The sequence below is a fragment of the Tenrec ecaudatus genome, chromosome 10, assembly GCF_050624435.1.
Source record: "Tenrec ecaudatus isolate mTenEca1 chromosome 10, mTenEca1.hap1, whole genome shotgun sequence".
Classification (NCBI taxonomy): domain Eukaryota; kingdom Metazoa; phylum Chordata; class Mammalia; order Afrosoricida; family Tenrecidae; genus Tenrec; species Tenrec ecaudatus.
The window spans coordinates 3,265,267-3,288,907 of NC_134539.1; the positions used below are offsets into that span (position 1 = coordinate 3,265,267).

Genomic DNA, 23,641 nt, shown 5'->3' on the forward strand with positions numbered 1-23,641 from the left:
CGGCAGTGGCAGGTTTGGGCTGGAAAAACCAAGGCAAGCTCCCCGGCTTGGAGCTGACTCGAAGTCCTAGTCCCACCCGCAGAGCAAGCCGTGCTACGTCCAAGACAGAGCCGTTGGGCCTTTTGGGGGCCGTGCTACTTTTAATATCTTCCCCAGCACCATTGTTCAAAGGCCTCTTCCGTCTTCCTCATTCGATGTGCAGCTTCCCCACGAACGCGCACACACGAGAATTCAAGATTTCAAACTTTCTGGGAACTTCCCACCATCTCTTGTATGCTGGGAATCTTGCGTCTAGAAGTGTAGGGCATCGCTCTTTGTGGTCCCTCTGTGTGCTCCTTGGCCAGCAGCTTGCTGGTGTACCCATTATCTTCTTCTTTTTTTTTAAAAGAAACTTGTGGATTGGGTAAAGGTCTACAGAGCCAACCCCCAGCTCCACCCCCCACGGTGCCCGCGTCTTGCTCCCGCTTGCTTCTGGTGGACAGGGTTGTGAGTCGGTGGGCGCTCAGAGGATAGGAGCCCATGCCCTTGGGCTCCAGGATGCTGCAGACCCAGTGGTTTGGATGACACCTACTGGACTATGTGTCCCCCTGCCCCTTGACCACATTTGCCCCACTCCTGCCCCTGACTGAATCAGCCAGAAGACTGAAGGAACCACAGCGCTGCCCAGAAACCATCTCTCCTTGCACAGAGCCCCCCTCCCCCTCCAGCAACACCTCTCTAAGACAGAGAACCGTCGTGTGGCTGTTTACAGCTACGCGATCACTCAGCATGTTTCCTCCCCCGTCAGACCCGTCGGTGGGATTACCAGGGGCCATCCAGTGGGCTTGGCCCCCATGCACAGAAGAACGAGACCCTGCCTGGTCCTGCGCCATCCTCCCAATTGTTCCTGTGTTCGAGCCCGCTGCTGCAGCCACTGTGTCCGTCCGTCTCCTTGAGGGATTATAAGTTCTAGAGGCCACCACTACCTGGCTTAGGGTCGGTCCATAAGCAAAGTTACCGGAATGTGCCTTGGGATGAGCTGGGTCTTGGCACCGTGTCCTCACGGCCCACAGAGCAGGTGGCAGTGAGTTTATTTGAGGACGGCCCGTGAGGATGAGGCGGGGTCACTGTGTAAGCTACTCTGACCCCGACAGGCATAGCTGAGATGAAACCACAACCACCCAAGCTGTCACTTTCGTAAACATCTGACCAGTGTGGCCCTGCAGTGACGTCATACACATCCAAAGGCACCGTGGCAAACAAAAGATTCCCCAGTCCTGCTTTAGGTTAATGACATTCCCCACAGGGACAGATGGCAAATAGACCCCTGGACCCATTCTACTGAAAACACCGACACATGCAAGAACACTTTGTTCTACTAACTCGGCACTCTGTGATGCTCACCTTCCCCACACGATTGATCGCTGAAGACAAAGCGGGTGCACAAGCAAGTGTGCTGAAGAAAGCTGATGGTGCCGGGCTATCAAAAGAGATAGCGTCTGGGGTCTTAAAGGCTCGAAGATAAACAAGCGGTCATCTAGCTGAGAAGCAACAAAGCCCACATGGAAGAAGCACACCAGCCTGTGTGATCACAAGGTGTCAGTGGGATCAGGTATCAGGCATCAAAGACCCAGAATAAAACCAACAAACAAAAAGCATATCAATGGGAATGAGGGGGAGGGCAGAGTGGAGACCCAAAGCCCATCAGTACTCAGTTGGACACCCCCCATCAGAACGGCCACAGGAAGAGAAGAGCCAGTCAGCACCAATGAAGCACACAACCTTCCTCTAGTTATTTAATGTTCCTCCCCCACTACCATGTCCCCAATTCTATCTTACAAATCTGACTAGACCAGAACATGTACACTGGTACAGATAAGAGCTCAAAATACAGGGAATCCAGAACAGATAAACCCCTTAGGATCAATAATGGGAGCAGCGATACTTGGAGGGTAAGGGTAGAGGGGCGAGTAACAGGGAACCGATCACAATGACTGACATATGGCCCTCATCCCAGGGGACAGATAGCAGAAAAGTGGGTGAAATGAGGCATCGGTTGGTGAAAGACACGAGAAAATAAGAGAATAATTTATAAATTACCAAGGGGGCATGGGGGAGGGAGGGGGGGAAATGAGGAGCTGATGCCAAGGGCTCAAGTAGAAAGAAAATGTTTTGAAAAAGATGATGAGAACATATGTACAGATGTGTCTGACAAAATGGATACAGGTATGGATTGTGATAAAAGCTGTACAAACCCCCAATAAAATAAAATTTGAATTAAAAAAGCACACAAACGTTGCCTACAGATTGATCCCCCTCCCGGTGGACCCCCCGTGTGTCAGAGGATCACCGGGGCTGCTTCCCATGCTGTGTTTTCTCAGCAGGAGACCCAGGCTTTCTTCTGAGGTCCCTCTGGGCAGAGTGGACCTTTACCCTCCCAGTGAGTGGCCGCATCCGTGTAGGACATTTGTACCAGCCCACGGAGTCCGGGCCCACTTGGCTTATTTCTAAAACCCAGACAGAGAAGCGTTCCCAGCCTCTACAGAGGGTCCTCTGATGGCCTGCCCAGGCCCTCCACATCAGAGAGCCCAACCCGGCGGCAGCAGCACCAGACGTGGGGAAGGTGAGAGTGGCCAGGTGTCTACTCTGGACAAGGTAGCCTGGGGGTGGGGGACGGGTGGCCCTTACCCGGCAGTCTCTCTGAAGTGTCTTCATCAGGGCATTGTACGTCTCCGTGTCAAAGTATAGCCCCTCCTGCATGTCCTGCAGGAAGTCCAGGTCCTTGAAGGTGGGGCTGGCCTTCTCCCTCTCCTTGCGGGAGGCCCTCCGCTTGTAGGTGGAACCCTTCAGGTCGTAGGTGAAGTGCATCTTCATGGCTCGGGGCAAGACGTTGTTCATGACCACAATCCTGATGTTGCTGCCCCCCGAGTGCATGCAGTAGAGCCCGTAGAACTTGGGCAGCAGGGTCCGTGGGTTCTGGTTCAGGTTCTGAAAGCAGGGAGCGCAGAGAGAGAGGGTTAGAGTCCCCCATCTTTATGAAACGCCTTCAAAAGGAGGGTGCCACGATCACCTTCAGAAAGGGTCGCTGCTAAAGGGAGGCGGCTTCGACCTGACTCAGTCAGTAAAAATGCCCCAGTAAAAATGGGCAAAGGTGCGCCCCACTGGTGCAGTGCCCGTCTGCTAACTAGAAGCATAGTGGAGGCCATCAGCTCCCGGGAAGCTGCACAGCCTTGGGGACTCTGTGGGACAGTTCTGCTCCATCCTACAAGCCCACTCCAAGTCGGGATCCACTCCAGGGGTTGAAATGGGCGGAGACTTGATTGGCCGGGGCTGCTCCGAGCCAGAGTGGGCTGGGCGGGCTCGAACCGCTGTGGACAGACCAGTGGTGACTCACCATGTAGTACCCAGGCAACAGCTTCTGCAGGAACTCGGCTTCCTTGTGCTGGAGGGTCTTGATGATGAACTCGTCATCGCTGGTCACGAAGAACAAAGACCCGCTGGCCCCGGGGTTCGACAGCTCAATGAGGGGCTCACTGCAGATGGAGTACTGCCAGGGCAGACAGAGAATGCTGGGGACGCGCCTCCCAATCCCTCCCATCTCTGCAGTAGCGCTTCTTTCTCAAAAAGAGAGTTCACTGGCTTTTCAGGGGAAGTCAAGCTCCTGCCAACATTCACTAAGTCGTAACCGGACAAGGATCAGACAACTATAGAGACCTAGCACCTGGATGAGGTCATCATGGGGTCCAAGGCTTGCTGAGGTACGGGGGTTTCTAAAGGACATGGAGGTCAAAGACAATGTCACAAAACATGGTTGGTGGCAGCTCAGCCAAGCAGTGGCCCCTGTACCTAGACCAGTGCAGCCTAGTTACAGGTGGGACTCCTGACGTGGGACCAGGCCATGCTCGGGACTTGAACTTACATTGTTAGAAGAACTTACAAATATTGGCCCAGGGGCTTCCCAGTGGCAGTCAGGACATGGCGCATAGGATCCCAGTAAGGTGATCTCCATCAAGGACACTCCCCAGGTAAGCTCCTCCCCTAAGGGAGATTGCCTCTCCCTGGGCTGGTCAAAGGGGTGGAGGTAATCCACTTTCCAATGTACTCTGTGACAGAGGGCAAGACTATTCACCTCCCTGGTCAATGGTCAGAGGGACTTTAACGGAGGCTCCATCCGGTGGGGGATCTGCACAAGGATTTTGGGTTTCATGATCATATGATCATGCATAGCCTTCTGCAAACCAGATGCTCAGAATTTAAGCTCTAGTGCAATTTCCTCCTCTGATCATGGATTGTATGATTAACAGTCCTTGGATCACACCAGCTGGTGTGCTACTAATGTGTAAACTTAGCTGATACTTCATTTGGATGGCTGCTTACTTTAAGACAAGCCTATAAGGCCCTAGACCAGTGGTTCTCAACCTTCCTAATGCCGTGACCCTTCAATACAGTTCCTCGTGTTGTGGTGACCGCCCCCCCAACCTTAAAATTATTTTTGTTACTACTTTATAACTGTAATTGTGCTACTGTTATGAATTGGGAGACCCCTGTGAAAGAGTTGTTCGACCCCCAAAGGGGTCACCACCCACAGGTTGAGAATCACTGACCTAGGCCCTGTTCCTTCTGATAGCTGGACAATGGTGCTGCTCTTCATAAGGTGCTAACCTCCCCCCACCCCTGGATGCGTGTTTCCCTCCAGCCATCTGGTCGCCCTACCCCTGCACCCTCTTATCTTTGTCCGGCATTCAGTGCTGACCATTTGGTTTCTCAGATAGGGTTTTCTTTTTGAATACTCTCTATTTTACGAGCCGATCTGTAACGTGGTCAGAAGGGGCCCATCATGTTGTTATGGTTCCTCCATTCCACACTTCTCTTCTCGTAGGATCCATCTGTGGCCCAGATGCGGCGTCTGAATGGCCATTACCAATAAGTAGCAGGGCACCATCTAGTTCTTCTGGTCTCAGGGTAGAAGAGGGCAGGGTTCTTGTAGCTAGCCTGGCTTCTGAGCTGTCTTGCTGATCAGCACTGAAGCTCAGGGCTGTCTTATAGGGTTCCTGCCAGTTGGAATGACTTGGTGGCAGTGGAGTTTATCCTTCTGTCCTAGAGGGTTTCCATGAGTTGGAACCAACTTGGTGGTGATGTGTCAAAAAGCAGGTGGGAGGAGCCCTGGTTGGCACCATGATTATATCTCAGCAGCGAATCTAAAGGCTGGCAGTGAGAACCTACCAGCCGTTCCACAGGAGGTAGATGTGGCAGTCTGCTTCCATAAAGATGAACCAGGCAGCCAACGAACCAGCCAACCAACCAGCCAACCAGCCAGCCAGTCAACCAACCAACCAGCCAACCAACCAACCAACCAACCAACCAACCAACCAACCAACCAACCAACCAACCAATCAGCCAGCCAGCCAGCCAGCCAGCCAGCCAGCCAACCAACCAGCCAGCCAGCCAGCCAGCCAGCCAGCCAGCCAGCCAGCCAGCCAGCCAGCCAGCCAGCCAGCCAGCCAACCAGCCAGCCAACCAACCAACCAACCAACCAACCAACCAACCAACCAACCAACCAACCAACCAACCAACCAATCAACCAGTCAACCAACCAGCCAACCAGCCAGCCAGCCAGCCAACCAACCAACCAGCCAGCCAACTAACCAACTGTAAACCCACTGTCACTGAGTCAATTCCGGCTCCTAGAAATCCTCTATAGCACTACCTCAACGAGAGCAGGCAGCCTCATTGTCTCCCTTCGAGCAGCTGGTAGATCACAGGGGCTATTGTGCTCTGCCCAGTGGGGTCTGACTCAATGATGGGGGTGGTGGTGTTGGGGGGGCAGTGGGTGGCTTTGTCACGTAAACAAATCACCACCCTAATTTGTTTCTAAATTCCCGGCAAGACGCAGCTCGTACGTTTTTTCAGCTGTTAGTATTTTGAACACAACAGGTGGCTGAGACTCCCCAGCGGCAGATTCTTGCGTCTGGTTTACAGGGAAGATGAGTTCCAGGAAGACTTGTTCTCGGAAGCCATCAGCCTAAAGCTCCTGCTTAGAGAACTAGATTCTGGGAAGCCAGGTTCCGGTGTGAGGTCTCTTCAGGGCACCTGCCCAAGCTGCGGGAGAAGTTGTGCAGAACAGAGCCTTTCCTAAAGGAAGGCCATGTGAGGTCTGGCCACGCAACAGACGTCCCGGACGCCCCAGCCTACAGTACAGAGAGACTCCTGGGGAGAAGGGCTGGGTTGGGCTAGGGCAGTGGCCCGGTCCAGTGGTCCGTGGGATGGAATGCAAGCCCCTGGAGACCCCCCTAGGCTGGGAAGCAGTTCCGGGAGGCCCAGCAGAGGATCCAGCAACATCTAATGCGGACAGATGAGGGGCGGGTTTCAGTAATGCAATGCCATCCCCCCTCCGTGTGTTCTCCAAACACGTCGCCTGGGGTGGGGTGGTGATGGTTACCATCCTCAGTTATTATAGGATGTTCATTGCATCCAATCCACGCACGCGCAGACACACACACACGAACACATGCACACACACACAGTGTCAAAGAACAACGCTGGCACTTTAAGGGCTGAGCCATTCCCCGCCCCAAGCCATGAATCATGCAGACTGAAGAGGGATGAATGCCTTCAGAGGAGGGGCTGGTGAAGACTCCTGGAGCCACCCCGGCTGTCTGAAGAATGGGCATCTCTGCCTAGGAAGGAGTGCGGCCCGAATGTTCCTTCGAAGGGGGATGGCAAAACCCCATGGCACACGCTTGTGAAGTGGCCGTGTCAGCAGGAGGGCTGGGTCCCTGGGTCCAGCACAGAGCCACCAATTGCAGGCAGGGCCTCAGGAGTAGGGCTGACGCAGTGGCACCAACAGAACCTTGGTGGCAAGGGTGGCACAGGAGCAGGCGGTGCTGCTTGCTGTTGTGCATGGGATTCCCTGAGATGGCACTGAAACACACACACACACACACACACACATACACAATGCGTGTGTCCGAGTGGCTGGGAGAGGGGTCAGGGCTGTGACAGAGACACAGCTGATATCCAGAGACGTCTCTCTCCGTCCCCACTGCTGCACGGAGATCTTGGGTGCACCTGGGGCATCCCTGCATGCCGCTCACGGTTCCTGCACACGGTGGCTAGCCAGGAGGCTGGAGGATGGAATCCAAGCAGAGGCACTTCAGAAGAAAGGCCTAGTGGTCTCCTTCCAGAAGGCATCCCTGGAGACTCCAGGGGCAGCTCTGCGGCCACACATACGGTGTCTGAGGAGGGAGTGGACCCGGTGGCACAACAGATCGACTTCATCAGACCGAGGTCCACGCTGCCCTTTCTGGAGAAGACTCGCCCTGGCTTCTCCTCAGCACAGGACAGGGTCAGTTTGGACCTCAGGCATCTGCGTGTGACCCCCCCACTTAGACCTAATGTCTACTTGTGCTTGTGGAGGGATGGCGTCCGGCCTGGTGATCAGGGCACAGCTGGCAATGCTTCCTGGGGCGTGTGGCCTTTTCTCTAAGAAGATACCAGGCACCCCTCCTCTCTCTCCACTCCATCTTTGCCAAAAGACCAAGCCGTGACCCTCCTCTCTCTCTGCCCCTTCGCCTTCCTGCTTGCCGGGGCGCTGCCCGTAGGGGTGGCCCCATGTGGGTCTCAAACCTGGAAGCCAACTCTGAGCTGTCGGCTCCCGGCCATGTTCCCACTGACCTCAGATTCTGCACCCGCTGGCCTGCGACCTCCCTGCTTCCTGCTGCCCCTTTCTGCGTCACTGGCCTGCAGCCCGGGCGGCTGAAGAGGGCACCGGCTGGCATGGGACCCATGGACTTGAGTTGGGCTGGGCCGGGCTGCCTTCCTGATATAAAACTCTGTCTTACCTATGTATGAGTATCACCACATGTGTTACTCTGGGCAGCCCAGCCTCACACACACACACAGACTCGCCTCTGTGTGATTTCTTCCCTCTGAAGAACATCCCTCCCGGATCTGGCTCCAGGCTCATCCTGCACATGCGGAAGGACCCCGTTGTGGGTGGGGGAGTGAAGAACCATGCATATTGATGGCATCGTCCCCGTGGCTTCTTGAAAACCTATCTTGAAACGCCGCAGGGTGCTCACAGGGTCCGGATGATGAAACGGGCCATTCGCCACTCCAGCAGGACAGGGGGCTTCCGGGTTGAGGTCCAGGTTGGAGCCCCCACTGGGCACTCTCACAATAGCTGCTGTGTCCAGGCCTTCCGTGCCAGCAGGAGGAGCGGGGCCACGTCTGCAGTAAGACACGTCCTAGCTCTGAGGACTCATGTGCTCGACGGGCTGGCAGGAAGAGGCTTGTGGGCCTGAGATGCCTTCTGCTTCGTCATGTGGGGTACAGACCCAGAGGTCGAGGTGAACGTGGTTGGGGCCCAGCAGGCTGGGGACTGGGGGGCTAAGCAAAGCGATGAACACAGAGAACCAACAACTGGCTGCTGTTGAGCTGATTGCGGACCATGGCAACCTCAAAGGGCCACGTGAAGAGCTGCCCCTGGGGGTTCCCAAGATTGTCAGTCCTTCCATTTCATTTATTTAATTAGTCATTTTTATGGGGGGCTGTTACAAATCTTATAACAAGCCATCATTCAATGGTATGAAGCACTCTGTACACATGTTATCCTCTCCCAAACAATTGCTTTCTACTCCAGTCCTTGGTATCCGCTCCTCTTCACCCCCATGCGCCCCCCAGCCTTCCCTCCCTCTCTCCATCCCTCCCTCTCTCCCTCCCCACTCTCGTGAAACCTCGATCAATTATATATCATCACTGTTATTTTGTGTCTTACACCATCTGTTATCTCCCTTCACCCAAGACCATCCGTCTTTATGGGCCTAGAAAGCTCATCTTTCTCCTGCAGAGAGGCTGGTGGATTTGAACCCACGACGCCACTAGGCCCCCAACACCCCACCCCCAGACAGGGGAAAGCCTTTTACAAAACTCCAAGCGCCAAATCCACAGTTGTCTCTAGAACTCGTTACAACCGGGCCGTTGGAAGCCCCAGCGGAAGGAAGCAGGGGTGCCGGCCAGTTTGGTAAAATCTGCTCAGGTCTTAGAGCTGCTGGGAGGGAGGGTGTTCCAGGGTCGGCTGCACTTCTAGACTGACACTGATGCCCAGCTGGCTGAGTGAGGGGCGAGAGACAGGGAAGTGGCTGGGACACAAGCAGGGCCTGGCGTGTCTGTGGGCAGGACTCACCAGGTAATCATCAGGCTTGATCCCGAAGAGCTCCCGGAAGTACCGGAAGGCCAGCGGGGCGTATGTCTTGAACCGGAAGTCGGGGTAGTGGTGAGCGGGCGTCAGGTTGCTCCCTTCGCTGCAGCAGGAAAAGGAAAAGGGGCGCGGGGGGGGGGGGGGGGGGGATGGGGAGGAGCATTGTTGGCCAACCGCGGGTTTAAATTCCAGCTCTTTTCATCCGAGGTCAGTTTCCCTCCAGGACCAACCAGCCCCGAGCCCGGTCTCTAGGCCGCCTGGCCGCCAGGGGAAGGCAGCTGCTAACTCAGCGCGGTCCTCTCTGGGACCCGCTCGCTGCCCATCTCCCTGCACCCCTCCCTCCAGGAGCAGGCCCAGGAAGGGCGGGCGAGGGCGTCGGAAAGGGAAGAGATGGTGTCTGAGCACGGATCTTGGGAACCGGAGACACGTTTCACATGGGGAACGAGGGAGCTGCATAAGAACAAGCTGGCTCCGGGGCTGGCAGTGGAAATGGTGACCCCAGGCTCTGAGTCCTCTCCCAGATCTGTGCTGCTTTTGTTAGGGTTTCTCAGGACACCTTAGCGCGAGGGCTCCCCGGAGCAGGCCATTTCCACTGGAGCAATCCTACCCAGCACGCACTGGGCTGCTAAGCCCAAGGTCAGCAGTTCAAAACCACCAGCCGCTCTGGGGGGGAAGACGAGGAGGCTCTCTACTCCCGTCCAGAGTGACAGTCTCAGAATCAGCATCGACTCATGGCAGTGAGTGTGGTTTGGCTGGTGAATGTTTTTATTTCTTTAAAAAAAAAACAGTTATGGGAAGGTGAGGGGAAAGGTAGTGGTGCTAACAAACCCAGGGACAAGGGAACAACAAGTGATCCAAATCAGTGGTGAGGAGGGTGTAGGAGGCCTGGTAGGGCGTGACCAAGGGTAATGTAACCAAGAGGAATTACTGTAACCCAAATGAAGGCTGAGCAAGATAGTGGGACAAGAGGAAAGTCAAAAGAAATAGAGGAAAGAGCTAGGAGGTCTAAATACAGGCATGTACATATGTAAATATATTTATATATGAGGATGGGGAAGTAGATCGATGTGCATATATTTATAGGTTTAGTATTAAGGTAGCAGAAGGACATCGGGCCTCCACTCAAGTACTCCCTCAATGCAAGAATACTTTCTTCTATTAAATCGGCATTCTCTGATGGTCACCTTCCCAACACAATTGCTGAAGAGAAAGCGGGTGAATAAGCAAATGTGAAGAAAGCTGATGGTGCCTGGCTATCAAAAGAGATAGCGTCTGTGGTTTTATAGGCTTGAAGGTAAACAAGTGGCCATCTAGCGGAGAAGCAACAAAGCCCACATGGAAAAAGCACACCAGCCTGCGCAATCATGAGATGTCGAAGGGATCAGGTATCAGATATCATCAGAACAAAAAATCATATCATTGTGAATGAGGCGGGGAGTGTGGAGTGGAGCCCCAAAGCCCAGCTGTAGTCCACTGGATGAGCCAGTCAGGGTACTGTGTAGCAACAATGAAACATACAACTTTCCTCTAGTTCCTAAATGCCTCCTCCTCCCCCACTATCATCAACCCAGCTCTACCTTGCAAATCTGGCTAGACCAGAGGATGTACACCGGTACAAATGGGAGCTAGGGGCACAGGGAATCCAGGGGGGATACCTTCAGGACCAGTGGTGAGAGTTGCAATACTGGGAGGGTGGAGGGAGAGCGGGTTGGAAAGGGGGAACCGATTACAAGGATCATCATGTGACCTCCTCCCTGGGGGACGGACAACAGAAAAGTGGGTGAAGGGAGACGTGGGACAGAGCAAGATATGACAAAATAATAATTTATAAATGATCAAGGGTTCATGAGGGAGCAGGGAGCGGGGAGAGTGGGGGAAAAATGAGGACCTGATTCCAGGAGCATAAGTGGAGAGCAAATGTTTTGAGGATGATGAGGGCAATGAATGTACAAATGTGCTTCACACAATTGATGTATTTATGGATTGTGATAAGAGTTGTGTGAGCCCCTAATAAAATGATAAAAACAAAAAACCAGTCGCCTCCCTGCAAAATATGACAAGAGCTAGAGACAAGATGTACAGCAACTTCTTTGTGGACAACAGTGGTGTCAGAGTGGCCGGCACTTCCGATTTTCACGGAGGCCTAAGGGGAGGCGTCAAGAAGCAGGAGCTGAGTAGAAGGTACAGGAGAGCAACAAATGTACACGTGTGCTTGACATGATGGATGGGTGGGTTGTGATAAGAGCTGTAAGAACTCCCAATAAGATGTGACTTTTTTCTTTTAAAGAAGAAACAGGAACTGTAAACTTGACTAAGATTTGGGGCCCAGCTGTGCCCCCTGCTCATTATTCCTGATGGGGACAACCCCAATCCCTGGCCCTCGTGCGTGCTTCTGGGGAGCCTTCTCACCCGCCCACAGTCAGCACAAGACTCTCCTGCTTGATGGCTCCCGCCTGCCCATGGACTCTCGGCACCGGTTCCCATTCATCCTTCCTACCCTCCCTCTGGGGCCCTGTTGGTGTAGTGGTTATGCGTTGGGCTGTGAGCCGCATGGTCGGCAGGTCTAAACCACCTGCAGCTCTGAGGGAGAAAGACTTGGCTTTCCACTACCGAAGACAGTTTGGGTTTTGGAAACCCACAGGGGGTTGTACTCTGAGTCATCGCTGACTTGATGGCAGTGAGTTTGGGGTTTTGTGGAACCTTCCTCAGAACACATGATAACTAGCCACAGGAGCTGGCCCACCACGCCCACGTGAAAACAACAAGCGCCCAAAGGTTTCCCACTGCGATGGAAACACGCGTCACGGCTCGGTCCCTGCACGCACACCTGAGAGGGCGTGGCACCAGCACCCACCACCATGGACACACACGTGCTTACCTGGGCAGGAACACACTTTCCACCACGTAGAAGTCTTGCATGAGAACATCTCGGTCCGGCTTGGAGGTGAGGATGCCCACGGTGTAACCGATGCCCAGCTGAATAGCACCTTTGATAGCGGAGGACGCTGTCTGCGGGGGACAAGGGGCAGTGCGTTAGCCTTTGTGGGCACTGGGGGAGCGGTTTGGCACATCAGATCGTACTCCCTGTTTCTAGGCAACCAGGAAGCCGGGGCCTGGGAGAATGACCTGTTGTGTTTGGTTCCATTTCAGTTTCACGGGGAACTCATGTTAAAATGTTAGTGGGGGGAATGCACGCAGCCGAACACAGGCCATTTCACTCATTGCCACGTGGGCACCTCGGGGACACGGGGCTACGTTCCCCAAGTGGCGGCCTTTCTCTCCATTCCCCCCGGGACGGTCCCACCACACGGACTTAGGACTCCGTCGGTCAGCCTTTCAAGTGACTGCGTCGATTGGCTCCCACGGGAGTCATTCTTGAAAAGAGCAACATGCTCAGGGCAGGCGGATTCACTTCATAAGATGATCTCTTCTGTGGTTCAGGGAGCCTCCGGGGGTCACTGTGGGTTACGGCTGAAGTTTCAAGAGGACCTCAGGGAAAGAGTTTCAGGGGTCCGCTCAGGCTCAGTAGCGACAGGAAGCCTGGCTTCCATTGGCCATTGGAATTCCGGCCCGTCTCCCTTGCCCTTTCGATCAGGCTTCGTCTCTAGAACCTTTGATCACAATGATCAGAGATGGTAGCTGGACACATCCAGTTTTTAGGAGACGGCTGTTCTTGGAGGCACACAACACGTGTCTTCCTCCAGGTCCCGACTCTCCTCTGGTCCCCTCTGTCGCTCCGTCACTGTCCCCTGGCTGACTGCGTGCAGACCTCAGGGCAGGCCAACGCCCACAAGAGAGGCTCTCCTTCGATTAATGGGAAGTCTGTCCGAACACCAAGGACCCTTCTTGTCGCGAGGTCACTGGGTGGGTGGGTGGGGGATAATCTCGTCAGTCAATGCTTTGCAAGGTCAAACGATTATCCCGACTCACCCTCGCTCTGACTAAGGACTAGGCATCTTGGTGGGAAACTTCTGTAACATTTCGTTTTTATTTCTGCCCAGAGATCAGCAGCACCATCAGGCTATGATGATTATGTTCAACCAGAGTGTCTCTGACACCTGGTGCCAGGAGAGGCCAGTCCCTGGAGAAGGACAACAAGCTTGGCAAAGGAGGGGAGCACCGAAGGAAGGGAGGCCTCTGAGTAGATGGGGTGACCCGTGGCTGCAACAGCGGGCTCCGACTGAAGAACCGTGGTGAGACCGGCGCTGTCTCCTGCTGTGCACGGGGTCGCGGTGTGCGGGGCCTGGGGTGGCTGGGAGCGGTGCTGGCATGAACAGCGAAAGCACCGTGGTTGGCACCGTGACCAACAGACTGGAAGGGACCCTTCTCTGTACCCATTCCCACACATGCACTCATCCACTGTGTGTGTTGACACAGATACACACTGTACTCACACATGTCACACAGACCCCTCCCACAGGCACAGACACCACACACGATACAAGGCTCACACGCACTGACAAGCACCGGTGTGCACTCAAGCACAAACTCACACGCAGGCTCACACACACTTGTATAGAGTCTCGTCTACAAATGCACACGCATTTGCATACAGGTTCAATCGCACACACATTCATGCACACAGATTCATGCACACACACATGCTCACACACTCACATGCTGCCCTTGGTCCCACCTGCCCATAGCTGTGACCCTCAGGACAGACGCGAACTGTCCCAGGGGGTCTCAGAAGGGTCTCTCGGTAGGGGCAGCTGCTGGCTTTGAGTCGCTGACCTGCCAGGCTTCTCCTTCGAGTAAGTGCTGGCAGCAGGAGCCGATGCCAGTCCTGCTGGCCAGCAGGGGGAGATGGGGCTCCGGGCCCTCCTTTATAAGTGACCAGGTGACTGCAAAAGTTACCGCCACACCTCAGTGTCCACAGCCCTTCCCCTGCTTACACTTGTCCCTGGTGATGGAGGCAGGTGGCCAGCTCCTCACCCAGCCCGTCACAGCGTTTTCCCCTGTCCTGGCCCTGACGCCGTACACTCAGGGGCAATGATAGGAAAATACACAACAGGAAGTAACCACTAACTACTCGGGAGGGTGGGACAGGTGGAAACAGCTGTGCCACACTCTGGGGACCAGCTAGGTGGGGGGCAGCGGGCACCGTGTGCCTCAGAGATGGAGCTCCCCAGGGGCGCTTCCTGCGAACTCCCAGCTGCCCTCGCCTTACCGAGCACAGGTCCTCTCTGCAACCCACAGCGAGAGGAGGCCAGGCCAAGTGGAAGACAAACACCTCCCTCAGAGCCTCCCCTGGGCTGACCCCACATCCCGTGGGCAGTGGGCCGTGCCACCAGGCTGTCCTCAGCGAGCCTCCCAGAAGAGCTGAGTCAGCACGCTTGCCTGGCCGTTGGATGCAGGCGCGCCGGCTTCTGACTCACGCTGACCTCAAAGCTTCTCCTACGCTGCCGTCCCTATGGAAACTGGTGGCCAGGCCTTTTCTCTGCAGGACTGCTGGGTAGGTGGGGCTGCCGGTCTTTCCGTGGCCTGCTGAGTGCTTAGGCACAATGCTGCCAGGGCTCCTTGGCTCCCCCGCAGGCCCATTCCAACTGGGGGGTCCCCGAGTCCCGCTGTGAGGTCATCAGTTACCCCTGCAGAAGTGGGGGTGTGCCTGACTCACAGTCATTGCTCAATGCAGGTCAACTCTCCCCTCCAGGTGTCTGGTAAGCTTTAGAGCAAACTGTGTGTGTGTGTGTGTGTGTGTTGTTGGGGGGGGGTTGTCCTGTAGCCCAGACCTCTGACCCAACACCCTCTCTCCAGCTGGCTGGAAGAGTAAGAGAGGAACACACCAAACACCACCGCCCCGGAGTCGACTCTGAGCCACAGCGAGCCTCCAGGATGGGGTAGCACGGCCCTGCGGGTTTCCCAGACTGACTCTGCACAGAGCAGAGAGGCTCAAGGAGTCCGCGCTGGACCCTGTTACAGACCGTCAGGGCCGGATCCGATCTACCGTGTGAGCGTCTGCAGAGGAGGGAGGACAACCTCGCAGCCAAGGAAAGAGTCAGACCAACAGACGGTGCACAGCACGAAGCACCGCCTCCTCCGACCTGAGACCAGGAGAGCTAGGTGGTGCCCGGCCTCTGCTGTGGACCAGCATCACAGAGAGGGTCCGTGACAGACAGGGCCCGGGGAGAAGGTAGGGCACGATTCAAACTCCTCACAAAGCCCAGCCGCTCGGCTCCACCCTGTGCTGTGGGTCACTCACAGTGAGTGAGGGCGGCTAAGGACTCGATGGCAGGGAGCTGATGGCCAAGCCCACACCATCGAGCCCCTCCTTCACAGCAAAGCGTCAGCACAGAGTGGCGCAGCCCCATGCGGGACTAAAGTGGCCGCGTTCCCAGAGACTGGGCTACTGGTGGGCTGGAGCCCCTACCCCCTCGGCAGACACATGCTTCCCTCTTGTGCCAGCAGCGCTCTGCCCGACTGAGGTCTGGGGTGGCTGCCATTCAGCACGGACAAGGAAGCAGCGGGTGGGCTGCAGGCTCCTTCCATACTCCGCAGGTGCACTCCCCAAGGCCTGGCTGACTCTTGGAGGTTCGTGCTGTGCTCCCACTGTCGGACCCTGGCCTCCCGTCGTCTGCAGCCAGGGAGCTGCCCCTGGATGCTGGCGACCCCCTGCACCCAGGACTGGGCACGGAGCCCCACAGGGTTTCAGGAGCTGGGTGCAAGGACTCTCTTCCACTCTCCCTTGTCGGGAAGCTCTGCTGGGACTGGGGCAGCATCGTTGCCCCGAGCGAGTCCACTGAAAGGTGGGTGTGGGCACAGGGCAGGAATCGAATTGGGGCCTCTCCCATGGGAGATGAGCACTCTGCCCTGAGCCACCACTACCACCGGTGCCCTGTCTGTGCGTCTGTCCTGCAGCACTGACCACCCACTGTCCTCAGTGCCACCACAGGCCATGGGCACTGAGCAGCTAGTCCTCATTTGGGCATCTTGTTGGTGGGCAAGGGGGGAAACCTGCCCTGTGGTTTCCCACCACAGGAGGGAAACCTGCCCTGCCTACTCCCCAGCCCTGCCAACTGAGTGGGCAGGGAAGTGCCCCCCCCCTCCTCCTGAGATCCAGTGTCTCAAATTCAACCACCAGACAAGAGGAGACGTCAGTATTGTGGAGGTGTCTTCAAAGTTTAAAGAGGAAGAGGGAAGAACAAATCGCCCTGTCTCACCTGGCTGCCTCTCCCAGCCTCCCCCCACACCCCAGTGCAGCCCCCGGCCCACAGGAGGGGCTCTGGTGTCCGCCCGCCTGGCTAAGCCCTCTTCCTCAGTGATGGCCAAGGGGCCTTCCCTGAACTGGCCATGCTAGGGGTCAGCACAGACTTGATGGCAGTGAATGAGTCAGTGCCTGAGTGTGAGTGGGTGTGCACGAGTGAGTGACAGTGGGTGTGAATGACTGAGTGTGAGTGTAAGAGTGTGGGAGTGAGTGTAAATGAAGAGTGAGTGAATGACAATGAGTGTGAGTGAGTGTGAGTGAGTGTGAGAGTGAGTGAGAGTGAGTGTGAGTGAGTGAGTGAGAGTGAGTGTGAGAGTGAGTGTGAGTGAGTGAGTCATACAGTCAGTCTCCGTGAATAGCGGAGACAGCACAGCGTTTGACATCCGACAGAGTCTCCATCCCTGGGACAATCTCCACCTGAGAGCTTGACTCGGGGTCAGGGATCTGGCCACACACGGTAAGCTGTGCACCATCCTCTGTGCCTGCCACCTTCTCCCGGTCCACCCTAGACCCCGTGCCCATGGACCTGGACTCAAGGCCCCCCAGCAAAGGCGGCCTTTTCCCACGCTCCCGGCCGTCACGCGAGTCACCTGATTTCTCTGGCTGTGCTTGTTTCATAGATGGGATCCCGTACCTTCGTGCCCATTGAGAACAGAGACCTGAGCAGGAAGGATTTGGGGTTCACCCCTGCTGTGGGGCACAGGCATCCCTGTCCCCTCACTGTGTGCATGGGCCACCTGTGCTTATAAACGCCAAGGGCAGCTCTGGGGTGGGTGGTCACCCGGGGCCGCTGTGGAAGGTGCTAGAAATGGGGAGGTCGGAGGCTTGAAACTGAGACTGGGGCCGCTCTTCTGTGGTGACACACTTGGCTGCTACCTAGGTGGTTCAGATCACCACCAGTGAAGAGCCCCTGGGGCTCAGTTCCCAGACACGTGAGGTCCCCACGAGTTGGCTGACAACTGTCTGTCTGTCTGCTTGTTTCTCTCTCACGAGTTCAAGAGCTTTCCATCCGGGGCGGCAAGCCCCCACACCCCCAACTCCCCATGCTTCTCGTTCCTCCAGGAACCACCGTGGGCGACAGTGACTTTCACAGCTCAGGGCTGCTGCAGTGGCCCGGGAGGCTGGCCTCTCCAGGGACAAAGGCCTCCTTCCGTGTGGGAAGGGAGGCAGTGGCCTCGTTCCTACCGGTTGTGCCTGGTTTGTATTTGCTTTGCACAAGGTTAAGCCTCTGCGGGCAGCTAGTCTTCCATTTCCAAAGCGCAAGTCAAACAGAAGCAAAAGCAGAAGGCCTTGCCGTCTGCCTGCGCTGCAGGTCCGAAGACGGAAACAAGCAGCCCGGGATATTTATAACCCTGGCTCCAGCCTTGGGTCGTCGGGCCATGGGCTCCCATGGGGCTTTCCCTGGGCCCTTTCCTCCTCCTGGCCCTGCTCTGGTCAGCGTGCAAGAATGGGCATGGTGGACGGTGCTGCGGGACAGCGGTGATCAGACGAGAGAGATGGTGACCACGGGGACGCCTGGGAAATGCCACCTAGCCCCGTAGGGACAGACGCTGCCGCAGCACCCTGGCCTGCTGGCACCCCTCTCACCTCCCCCCTCTCACCACAGGGAGTCACCCATCGGAGATTTGCAGGAGGGAGGGAGTTCAGTACAAGACCAGACCCGCTGCCTTCCGCTTCAAAGCAAACCCATACCCAGTCTGTGCACACAGGAGCAGACAGCTGCCTCTTCCTCCCTCAGAGCCGCTGGTGGCTTAGCAGACACCCCCCACTCCCCGAGTTCAACACATATGAGGGGAGAGGAGCTGAGCGGCCACTGTGGGTCCCAGACAGACAGACAGACGACAGTCTGTACCAGGGGCACTCACAGGGACAGGCTTCCAAGAGCTTCCAAGAAAGACCCAGCAATGGACTTCCCCAAGTTGGTCAATGACAACCTTGTGCTGCACGGGGTTCTGCCACCCAAACCTCCAATCCCTGCCACTGAGTTAGCACCAACTCACAGCGACCCTGCAGGACAGGGCAGAGCTGCCCCCGTGGGTTTCTGAGACTGCCCCTCTTTATGACAGCAGGAAGGAGCGACCAGTGGTTCGAGCTGCTGACCTTGCAGCCCAAGGCCTGGCCACTGTGCCAGGCGGGGATGGAATGGCGGGGCTGACTTGTCTCCATGTTAGCCAGATCACTAATTGAGTTAAAATAAGTGGGGGGCCCACTGGGAAGGCGTGCTTCCCTGGCCACTTGCGGGTCCCAGCTAGGGACAGTGTCTCCATCTGAGAAGCTGGTAATGAGACCTGTCCCTTCCCGAGAAGCTGAGTCCGGGGGTCCTCAGCCCCTGCTCCCCTGGAGAGCACAGCCATGTAACACTCATCTCTGTGCAGTGAAGCCGCTGGTGGCGCACAGGATGAAGTGCTCGAGGACTACCCAGTGCGGATGCCCCTCGGAAGAGAGGCCTGGAGATGCGCTTCCGAGAAGTTAGAGCCTTCAAGGGCCGGTGGAGGGCTGTTCTGCCCTGCCCGCCTGTGCTCATCGCCCCGAGTCAGAGCTGCCTCAGTGACGGTGCCTCCTCCGCCCCACCCCCAGTGTGGTCTGCTTCCCCCTCCATCACCTTCCTTAAGGGCTATTCCACTCAAGACCCCAAGGAGCCCTGGGATTCAGGTGCACAACGTCCGCAGTGGGTCGACAGGAGAGAGACGAGGCTGTCTGCTGTCTCAAGACCCACAGCCTTGGAAACCCACAGGGGCAGTTCTACCGTGTCCTAGAGCGTGCAGTCAGGGGCCCCGGTAACAGGGACCCAGAGTCCTTTTAAAGCCCCTTCCTGCTGGGTGAGGAAGGGTCTGTTCTCACCTCTTTTTGTTACCCGTGAGCAAGTCTGACGATTTTACTTTGATCTTTTCCACAAGCCTTCTGTTCACGCCCTTTCCCTTGGCGTAACATCTGAGAATATCCTTTGTCAGTTTATCCATAGGACCTGTTTACATATGAGGAGCTCCAGTGGCCGGGAGGTAACATGCTGGGTTCCGATGAGAAAAGTCAGCCATTCAAAGCCCCAGAGAAGGACTCCTAGTGCCGCAAAGAGGGGGCAGTTCTACCCCGTCCTACGGGGTCTCTGTGAGTCAACGCAGACTCGCTGGCAGTGAGCTGAGTGTTTGAGTCGATATGCATCTATAGTTGCTCAGTGCAAGCCCCCAGGCAGGGCTTCAGACCCACGTTTCCACCCATCCACCAACTGAATTGCCCCATCCAATGGAAGGCTAGCCTGCCCCACCCCATGCCATTGTTAACCCGACACAAAGCCATGACATTGCTGATCACCTCCATGCCCCCACCCCATCAATACTGTGGCAGGGACATCCACTGGAGCGAAGGGGTGGACGGGTGGAGTCTAGCCTGTCAATCAGGTCATAGCCAATTATGCCTCTGTGTAGGTGTGGTTCTCTCCTGAGGATTCTGGGAACTCCTGTCTTCCTCCCTGGAGGTGGGACACACACTCTCCCTGGGAGACATTCTTGTTGATGAGCCACATGGAGCTCCACTGATGGAGCCAGAGCCCTGGAGCTGGAGGAGCCACGTGAAGACCCACACCAGTACTGAGATGCTTCCACCACCACTGGGTCCACAAGACTTCCCACCCACTGGCCTGAGATCTTCCTGCATTCGGCATCATTGCATGTGTTGCGTGAGTCTGAAGAGGACTTTATAGATTGGTATCAGATATATGGGGCTAATATTGGACTCATGGCCTTGCTCTGGACTGGGCTGGGATGTTTACTTAATGTATAATTACTATTTGATATAAAGCTCTTTCCTGTACACATGAGTCTCCCTGAATTTGTTTCTCTGGCCAACCCGGACTAACACAAATACCCAGTCTGGTTAACACCACTCTGTTCCCGTCCTCTGTCCTCCTAGCACCACCTCTTATCTCAAAGTCATCACTGCCATCGAGTCAGTGCTGAGCTGTGCCTGTGAGGCCTCAAGAGTGTAACTTTTTATGGAGTTGAAGGCCTCCTCTTCCTCCCACAGGGCGGCTGATGGTTTCGAACTGCTGACCTTGTAGTTCGCAGCCCAACTCATAACCACTACACCACCAGGGCTCCTTCCCACCTTCCTGTAGCTACTGTCTATTTCTCCAAGGCGGGGTTTCTCAACTACACACTGTGGACATTGGGGGCTGGGTGATTAATCCTTTGCTGTAGGGGGCTGTCCTGCGCACATGCACCCACCAGATGCCAGCAGTCACCCCCGCCCCCCACTAGTTATCTTGTAGCCATCAGGTGCCATCAGTCGATTCTCACTCACAGCCTCCCGACGGACAATAAACCAAAGTCTGCTGCTACAGGGCACCTTCACGATCTTTGCCGTGGCCGAGCCACTGCTGCAGCCATGGTGCCAATCCATCTCGCCGAGGGCCTTCCTCGTCTCCCCGCCCCTCCCTGTACTGAGCAGGACGGATGGCCTCCTCCAGGGACTGGTGCCCCTGACAACACGTCCACAGAACGTGAGACGATCGAGGCACTCTCGAGGCTCTCTCTGCCCTCCTTCCCTGACAGACGTGTTCATTCTCCCGGCTCTCCGAGGCGTGCTCAGTCAGCGTCCACACCGTAGCGGAGGAGCATCGAGTCTTCTTCGGTCCTCCTTAGTCACCGTCGGCTTCCACATGGAGAGGAGAAGATCGAAAATACTGTCGTGGAGGTCGAGTGTGCCTTCGTCCTCAGACAGAGCAGAATGGCCCTTATCTTCATGGCAGCAGCAGAGAGCCTCTCCCTTCTCCTTTGGGGCGGCTGGCGGGTTTGAACTGCTGACCTGGCAGTTAGCAGCCCATCGTGAACCCGCTACTCCCTCCAGGGCTCCCTGGCCTCGTTTAAGGTGAGTTTCTAGGTTCCCAGGTGTCTCCATCCCTTGCTGCTCAGGTGAGGTGAAAGCAGAACTACTCTCTTCTGTGAATGCAGCCGGAGGGTGTGTATGGGGGGGTGGGGTGGGGAGGGTTGCATGCTGGTCTCCATGGGCAACCTGCTGGCCAGGAGCAGCTAAACAAACGATTGCTTTAACTGCTCCAGAAGACTTAAGTTAACGTCACCACCTGATTTTAGGGTTCTCCATGGACTTGTAGAGAACTCACTGCCATGAGCTGATTCCAACTCACGGCGACCAGAGGGACAGAGTAGGCCCTGCCCCTGTGAGCTTCTGAGACTGTCATTCTTCCAGAAGCAGAAAGTCTGGTCTTTCTCTGACACTGGATCAGGGCGTGGCAAGCCGGGAGTGGCAAGGCAGCCAGCCTGAGTGATCCCATGCAGGTGACGGGGACACAGCGCTCACGAGACTGCCCCCAGGGCCGGTGATAAAGGACAGGAAGCTACCGGGGCCAGCGCGAGTACCCTGCTGCTGGACACAAAGCTACTCTGAGACCAAGAGTCCCAGCCTTGGGCCATTATTCCAGCCAGCTGCAAACACGCTTCTCCTGAGTTTTAATCCTGCCCTCCCCCTCGTCTGAAAGGACAACCCAATGACTCTTCCCCAACCCTCTGCCTCTGAGTAGTGTCTGACTCAGAGGGACCCTGCGTTAGGCAGGGGTCTCTAGAGGAATGAGACCAGGACACGTATGATTTTATACATACACACATACATATACATGCATACATATATGTTGATACAGCGAGAAGGACTATTACAGCTAATTAGTCCACACAGCAGTGCAGAGGGCTCAGTCCAACTCACTTCTGCAGAACAGTTAATCTACTGGAAGTCCTTCAACTCACATGACTGCTGGGTCCGTAGCTCTGGAGCTTAGTGAAGCAGGCCCAGGTGGGATACTGAACACAAGCAATGTAAGGTGGCAGGGTCCTCAAACTCAAACTCAAGTGATGCATGCACCAGCAGCGTGGCAAAGCAGGTCTCAAAGGAGCCTCAAACTCTAATCACAAGATCCACAGGTTGGCTGGGCCCACAGGTAGTGTAGTACCCAGGTTGAGGCAGAGAACTAGCTACAGCAGCAGCACACACTTTCCAGCACGATCCAATCACCGGAGAGCAAGGGAGGGGGGCGGGTCTTGTAGAGCCATTTATCTCTTTGCCCTCCAATCAAACTGCGAGCTGATTCATCCCACGTGTTCCTATTGGCCAGCTTGGCACAACACAATAAACCGATCACAGACTCCATACAGAGTTTCCAGGAGCTGACATCTTTACACAGCACACAGCACCGTGTGACCCCAGCTTGTCTGGGGGTTCCAGGCTGGCACGATGGCTGCTGACACACGGGGTGGGGGGTTGGGGGCCACAGGAGGCATCTCAGAAGGAAGGCCTGGTGACCTCCTTCTGAAAAATCATTTTCTGAACCCCGAGATTATGGCTCTTGGTTCCCCTTCGAGTCAGGAGCTGAGCTCACCCCACAGCTCAGCTTTCAGCCAAGCTACCCCCAGACTCCAAACCCTGTGCCCTGAGGTCCATTCCGACTCACAGAGACTGCCCGATGTGGGACCAACTACCCGGATCTCACAGCCCCAAGCTTAAAGGAGACCCCCTCCCCACACCCCCAGGGGCACAGCTTAGCTTTGGCGGGCCTAGGGGCTCCTGATGCCAGGCCTAGGCCTCTCTCTGCCAGCCCGGCTGGTTTGGATTTGGCTGGCGTGGAGGCATGGATAAGGGTGGGCAATGGCGACCTGCTCACGGCTCCGGGAGGGACGAGGTCCTCGGCCACCATGGCCGTGGCCCCGGGATGCTCATGCTGGACACCACCCTGTAGCCTGTCAAGGCCATGCCCATGCCTGACGGACATAAGCCACCGAGTCTGTGGTCACCGCCAGAGGGAAACCGGAGTCAGGAGCCTGTGAGACAGCACCGTGCTGGGGGAAGCCACCGTCGCCAGAGAGCCTCCGCCTCGCAGCCCCCGGGCCTCCTGACACGCGGGCGGGGCTCAGCGCTGCCCACTCACCTTTTTGTAGGTTTTTTCCTCATTTTGTTTTCCCGGGACTGGATCCGCGCTGTCTGCTGCGGACGACATCTGGGGGGGGGGGCAAAGGTACCTGTTAGAAATTACCGCTCACCTGAGAGCCATAACCCCGGCCCCACGAAGGTGCACTGTGGGAGGACCAACAGCTTTTTAGTGTTTTATCTGTGGTGGTTGTTACGAGCTGTTTCGAAGAAAGAAAAGCTGGTCTAGAAAAAAGAAAGGAAGGAAGGAAGGAAGGAAGGAAGGAAGGAAGGAAGGAAGGAAGGAAGGAAGGAAGGAAGGAAGGAAAACGTGCCGTGTCCCCCGTTCTTTC

The 23,641-nt window shown here is 56.0% G+C and overlaps 1 protein-coding gene across 1 annotated transcript in view; it reads right to left on the reverse strand.

Moving 5' to 3' along the window:
• Nucleotides 1-23,433, reverse strand: part of PIP5K1B (phosphatidylinositol-4-phosphate 5-kinase type 1 beta) — a 47,204-nt gene extending 23,771 nt beyond the window's left edge. The window contains exons 1-7 of the mRNA XM_075558854.1: nucleotides 23,423-23,433; nucleotides 23,311-23,379; nucleotides 23,047-23,143; nucleotides 12,057-12,187; nucleotides 9,164-9,281; nucleotides 3,374-3,526; nucleotides 2,668-2,967 (exon numbers count right to left, since the gene is read on the reverse strand). Of these exons, the coding sequence (XP_075414969.1) occupies nucleotides 2,668-2,967; nucleotides 3,374-3,526; nucleotides 9,164-9,281; nucleotides 12,057-12,187; nucleotides 23,047-23,143; nucleotides 23,311-23,379; nucleotides 23,423-23,433 (879 nt within the window). The remainder of the gene's footprint in view (nucleotides 1-2,667; nucleotides 2,968-3,373; nucleotides 3,527-9,163; nucleotides 9,282-12,056; nucleotides 12,188-23,046; nucleotides 23,144-23,310; nucleotides 23,380-23,422) is intronic.
• Nucleotides 23,434-23,641: the final 208 nt, after the last annotated feature.